Source organism: Helianthus annuus, chromosome 11, assembly GCF_002127325.2.
Source record: "Helianthus annuus cultivar XRQ/B chromosome 11, HanXRQr2.0-SUNRISE, whole genome shotgun sequence".
NCBI classification, from domain to species: domain Eukaryota; kingdom Viridiplantae; phylum Streptophyta; class Magnoliopsida; order Asterales; family Asteraceae; genus Helianthus; species Helianthus annuus.
In genome coordinates this window covers 129,780,887-129,787,338 of record NC_035443.2, presented here as the reverse complement: position 1 = coordinate 129,787,338, position 6,452 = coordinate 129,780,887, and the positions used below count along the sequence as shown (strand labels likewise).

Below are 6,452 nucleotides of genomic sequence, written 5' to 3'. Positions count from 1 at the left end.
CGTTTTAATTTTAAAAGGCCGTTACGGTCAACTTTTAGGCGAATGACGGAAATATGTAAAAGACTCGGATAACTCATGAACCGACCACAGAGGCTTTTATCAACATGTGACCTGGTCCTAAGAGAGTCCTAAGGTATATTTATACCTCACTAAAACGGGTCAGAACTGAAGTCAAAGCAAAAGTCAAACTTATGCGACTTTCGGCTCCGAACCGGGTGAATATAGCAAACGGTCGATTCAAACGAGCGCAAACAAGTTTATATGCTTATTATCATGTTTTATGATTATCAAAACCGGTTCCATAATATATATTTTACGGATTATGCATAAATCGCTAAAATGGCTTTCTGTTGACTTTTTAACCGCACGTTTGACTCGACATTTGACATAGTTAGAGCGGTGATCAGAGGGAACCCTTTTAGGGGTTTATTACCTCCATTGATACCAACTTATAACTGCTTTTGATTCGTCATAAGACTGAACCATCACTGAGTTACTTTAAAGTCAAACCGTAGTTACGACGGTTTGGTTTTTAGCTAAATACTAAGTATAAACTGAACTATGGATGATCAAGGTAACTTACAGAAGTTAGGACTTGAATATGGAGTAGAGAAGAACACTTGGATGCCTTTAGAATGATCAGATAGAGTGTTTGAGGTGTGGTGAATGTTATGAACATGAACATGGTATTTATAGCCAAGGCCAAGCTCTTAGATCACTCCACCACACTCTACAACTGATATGGGATGAATGGTATGTGTCCTAGGGAGTTATGGGTCGAGTAGGGGGCGCCCATGACCCTGGAAAACCCATACATTCATGTTCTACCGCTTTGGACAGCCAACAGCCAACTTTCTGTCGCTGGGCACTGCTTACGGACCGTATGGCTTCGGCCTTGCGGTCCGTAAGCCATAGGCGGAATAATTCAAATCTGCTACCCCCTTTACGGTCCGTAAGGCCTAGCCTTTGCGGTCCGTAAAGGTTAAAAATCTGATCTTTTTTTAATGATTACAAAATCTATGTAATTAATATCGAATCTTTCGTAATGATTTACCTGACCTTTCGGGTTTGAAGGGGTAACTTTGCGGTTTGGCCCTCGGTTATTTACCGATAGGGGCCTCGAGCTATTTACCCGCATTATTAAGTCCCCGGTTTATTTATTTAATTATTCTGAAAGTCTTAACTTTCATTATTGACGCTTTTAACCCTTCTTCTACGAATTCGATCGTAACTTTCCCGTTTCATATCGAAACTTCGCGAAATTTATATATATTATTTTAGTGAGTGTATAATACCGTTACAAAGTCTTGGGAACGTTAAAGGGTCACTCAGAGGTATAATTAAACATGTTGACACAGTTAACCCCTGTAGTTTGTAATCTCTCACTTTCTTCCGCGTTTTGTTTTTGTACGATCTATAATTTATTCGTTTGAAGGTTCAAGCATTATTTAGGGATACTATACAGTATGTTTACCCTTGTTGACATTTATAACCCTCGAATTTACGTACTTTCAAGGTTTGTCAAAATTAGTCCATTATTTATTATAGACGCCACGTGTAAACAAATGACACGTGTTAACACATCATTGGACACAAAAATTCGAGGTGTTACACTTTTTCTAAATCATCTTCTGAAATTTTTCCATCTTTTTCAGTTTTATCTGCTTCAGCTTTGACTTCCTCTAAAGCTTTCTTTTTCAAATCTTCTGCCATCTTATTCACCTTTTCTTCTATTCTCTTCTTCTCCAGACTAGCAAATATCACCTTCCGAATACCTTCTTCAACCTGCTCTTTGTACCTTGGAATCTCCCTAAGGCCTTTGCACCAAACACTCACAGTAGGTATAGCAGCAATTAATGCATCAAGGTCAACTGTCTTCGGATCAACCGTTGGGTTTCCTTGAGGATCAACATAGCATTCTTTTTCTTTGCTCCACCTTCCTGCTAGTGTTGCTTCTTTGTAAGCATCATACACATCATCCAATCTCATACGTGCATGTCTTTCTTCACGAGTAACTGTTACTTCAGTAGTCATTGCTTTAGCTTCCACTTTGACAACTCTCACTTTAATCTTCAAACCTGAGACAAAACTCAAATAAACACAAACTATCAGTTTAAGCAATATCAAATATTCTGAAATAAACCGATACTTGATTGTCGTGAAATGATCTTGACGCGAAAAAGTTCACTTCCGAGCGAAACTTCAAACAAAGTGCCACAAAAGCGAAACTAAGTCACTTCCAAATGAGCGAAACTTCTTGATGACCAAATAAGCGAAACCTTATTGGACCGAATAAGCGAAACCTTATTGGATCAATAAGCGAAACCTTATTGGATCAATTGAGCGAAACAGCCAACTTGACCGAATGAGCGAAACTTCAACGTTCACAAAAGCGAAACCACTTATGTTCACTCGAGCGAAACTAACAAATAGTTTGTAGCGAAACCTCCATGTTCTTAAAAGCAGAACTAGCTGGACATATGAGCGAAACCAGCTGTCAAATAAGCGGAACTATGTTGTCAAATAAGCGAAACCAGGTGTCTTTCGAGCGAAACCTAGTGTCTTTGATGACACAAAACCAGAACTTTATGACCTTTGGAGCGAAACTATTCACTGTCCGTAAAAGCGAAACCTGTTCGAAGTCCAATTTTGGTCATTTATAGTCCGAATTTTGTCCTGTAACTTTCAAGGCTTTGTTAATATCCACTAATACACATTCTGTGAACAATTTGGCCAATTTCAACTGTGAAAACTTGGTCAGATTGAAAAAGAAGGTGTAGAAGACAGAAAACAGATCCAATTGAGCTAAACTCTTCCTCCTGTGCTCTGATACCACTTGTAGGATCGTTGTAGAACCCGAATGAGTCAATCAGAAGAGTTGTTTATCCGATTCAAAGGCGGAATCAGTGAAACGGACGCTCAAACTAATTTTTTTGTTTCTTTGATTGATTTAACAACGTTTACAACCTGAAAGAAATTTGGCAGCACTTCGTTACAAGTTCCAGATCCGTTGCCAAATGAACAAACAATGCACCTATATATAGTAGTGATAGTTTCGCTTATATGGACAAGTCCATATGAGTGAAACCTTTTACAAGTAGTTTTGCTTTTATGGACATTGTCCATATGAGCGAAACCTCTTGTATAACCACTCATCTTCGACTCTCGAACCTCGTGCACTGATTATTCTAATCTATCCTATTTTATTACATGATGCAAGACGAAGTCAATAGACGTAATGCACTAACAATTATGAAGAACCGTTTACGATTAAAGACTACTGTTGAAGTAGTTCGTTGGTTGACATACCAAGCTTGTGCTTTACGAGGACATGATGAATCTGCTAGTTCTAAAAATCGAGGTAATTTTCTGGAATTGCTAACACTTCTTGCTTCTTATAATGATGAAGTTTCAAAGGTTATACTAGAGAATGCTCCTTATAATGCAAAGTATACTTCTGGAGATATTTAAAAAGAAATTCTTAGTATTATTGCAAATAAAATTCGAAAGCATATTCGTAGTGAAGTGGGGGATTCGGCCTTTTGTGTCATGGTTGATGAGTCACGAGATGAGTTAAAGAAAGAGCAAATGGCCATAGTTGTGAGATTTGTTGATGAAGAAGGGATGATACAAGAAAGGTTCTTGGATTTGGTTCATGTTAGGGATACTTTATCAGCAACCCTAAAAACAAGTTTGTGGAAACAACTTTTGCATTATCAGTTTGATGTTAGTAAAATTCGTGGGCAAGGTTATGACGGTGCTAGCAATATGAGAGGGAAATGGAACGGATTACAAGCACTTGTTCTTGAAGAATGTCCTTATGTGTATTATATTCATTGCTTTGCTCATAGGTTAGTTACTTGGTTATTTTTTTCTTTCATTATTCAGTTTGACTAAAATACTTTTATGCTTATTACGGTTTTGCTTTTTGCTAACAGGTTACAACTTGCCTTGGTTTGTGCTTCAAGGGAAGTTATTCCAGTACACAAATTCTTTACATACTTAGTTGACATAGTTAATGTGGTTTGTACTTCTAGTAAGCGACATGATGAATTACAAAAGGCAAAGGCAAGTGAGGTTGAAAAGTTATTGGAACTGGGTGAAATCAATTCGGGGAAAGGACAGAATCAACTTGGGACATTAAGAAGAGCTGGTGATACTCGTTGGGGGTCTCACTATAACTTCGTTTGTAGTTTGATTAAGATGTTTGATGCCACTCGTGTTGTTCTCGCAGGAATAATTGATGACGTAGCTCATACTACTTTTGCTCAACGTGGAGATGCTGAAGGAGCTTGGCGTAACATGCAATCATTTGAGTTTGTCTTTATTCTTCACTTGATAGAGAAAGTAATGGGAAAAACCGAAATACTTTCTCAAGCATTACAAAGGAAATCCCAAGAAATTCTGAATGCCATGGAATTAGTTTCGGCAACAAAGATTACTCTAAATAATTACAGAAACGATGGATGGGATTCTTTAATTAAAGAAGTTACTTTGTTTTGTAACAAACATTTAATAGAAGTTCCGGATATGAAAGCTCCATTTACATCTACTCGGTATCGGGCTCGTAAAAACGATCTTCAATTTACATTTGAACATTATTACCGAGTAGATCTGTTTACATCCACATTGGATAAACAAATACATGAGTTAAATAGTAGATTCAATGAGCGCACGATTGAGTTGTTATCTCTTAGTTCTAGTCTAGTTTCAAAAGTGATTAACGTTGATCAGATTTGTCTTCTAGTTGAGAAGTTTTATCCTAAAGATTTTACGGACCAAGAGATCACTGGGTTACGAAGACAGTTAGAGCTTTTTAATGTTGAATTATCAAAGAATATCAGGCTAAGTAGTGTATCAACTCTTTCTGATCTATGCAAAACTATTGTGAAAACTAACAAACGAGAGGAGTACGCTTTGGTTGATAGAGTGGTTCGGCTAATCTTGACACTTCCAGTTTCAACTGCAACAACAGAGTTGGGATTTTCAGCAATGAAAATATTCAAGAATCGCCTTTGCAATAAAATGGCAGATGAATATCTCACAAATAGCTTGGTGATTTACATAGAAAAAGAAATTGATGATAAGTTTGATTCAGAAGACATAATTGATGAATTCAAAAATCTTAAAGGTCGTCGGGCTGAGTTGTTATTCTTCATCCAGGTTCCATTTATCTCATATACTTATATATATATATAAGTCTTTTGTTTGTTATACAATATTTAGTTTTTCTATGTGCAAGAACGGGTTGTTTGAATGAGTGATTTTTTCTAGTTTTATTTGGAACTATTATTATTTGACCCGACTTGAATCGAATAGCCGACCTGACCCGACCCGACCCGAAACATAACGATAGGAAAAAAAAATTTGAGACCCATCACTTTACGCCCCCTCGAAACTTTTGGTCAAGCTCCGCCACTGATTCCGACCCTTTGGGATTGTATCCTTGCTGACTCAAACCAATGGCTTGAGGGTAGCGTCACTTTCAAAAGAGGGGCCTACTACTATAACTAAGATAATATTTTAAAAAGTGCAAAAGTGCGGAAATCATCAAAGGTTACATTAAAGGCGAGTCGGATCCAAGTGATTCATCCTGTCTATCTGTTTTTATTTTATTTTTCAGCATTTTTAGTTTCTATTTTCATGTTTAAAACCTTTTCTAAAATTCTTGATTTGATTAGACGTTGAAGATAAACCGGTACTAAAAGCTCTTGTGTCCTTGGACGACCTCGGTATCTTACCAACGCTATACTACGCTCACGATGGGTGCACTTGCCCATATGTGTGTTTAGTGTTAGTAGAATATCGTGTTTTATAAATTTAAAACTTGACTAACGTGTTAAAAAGGGCTTAAAATATCAATAAAAATATATCACACCTAACGCACATCACCATCTCTGCTCAACCGCAACCCCAAAACCGCCAAGTAGCGGCACCGGTGACCTATGCACCGCTGGCCAAGCGTGCATAAACTGGTCCTCACCTGCTTTGCCCTACCTGTACTTATCATCATCCTATTGGGATTGCATGACGATTTTGTGTTCATTGCAACCTGTACGGGCATTTCACTGTCAATTGCCGTACTGGTCCATGCCAAGCCCCAGCTCAAGCTCAAGGTCAAGCTCCTGCACCACAAGCTCTCCTTCTTGCTCCCCAGGGCCAACACGCAGCTCCTGCCCCCGCAGCTCACGCAATAGCCTGCTTTGCATGTGGTGATCCCAACCACTTTGCAAACATGTGCCCCAACAGAGTAGTGAAGCGAGAGCCACAGCAGCAGCCGCAACAACATCAACAGCAGCAGCAGCAGCCAACAGCCCGCAGACATGCCTTCAACATCAAAGCCCGACAGGCTCAAGCAGATAACAATGTGGTTAATGGTACGTTCCTTGTAAATGGTATATATGCTTCGTGTTTATATGACACTGGAGCCGATAACTGTTTGTGTCGTTAGA

At 38.5% G+C, this 6,452-nt stretch overlaps 1 protein-coding gene across 1 annotated transcript; it reads left to right on the top strand.

Annotated features, from left to right (window-relative positions):
* Positions 1–3,549: 3,549 nt before the first annotated feature.
* LOC110880674 (zinc finger MYM-type protein 1-like) lies at positions 3,550–5,260 on the top strand. The gene is made up of 3 exons (XM_022129148.1): positions 3,550–3,851; positions 3,939–5,163; positions 5,243–5,260. Exons 1-3 carry the CDS (start codon positions 3,550–3,552, stop codon positions 5,258–5,260), a joined length of 1,545 nt encoding a protein of 514 aa, XP_021984840.1.
* Positions 5,261–6,452: the final 1,192 nt, after the last annotated feature.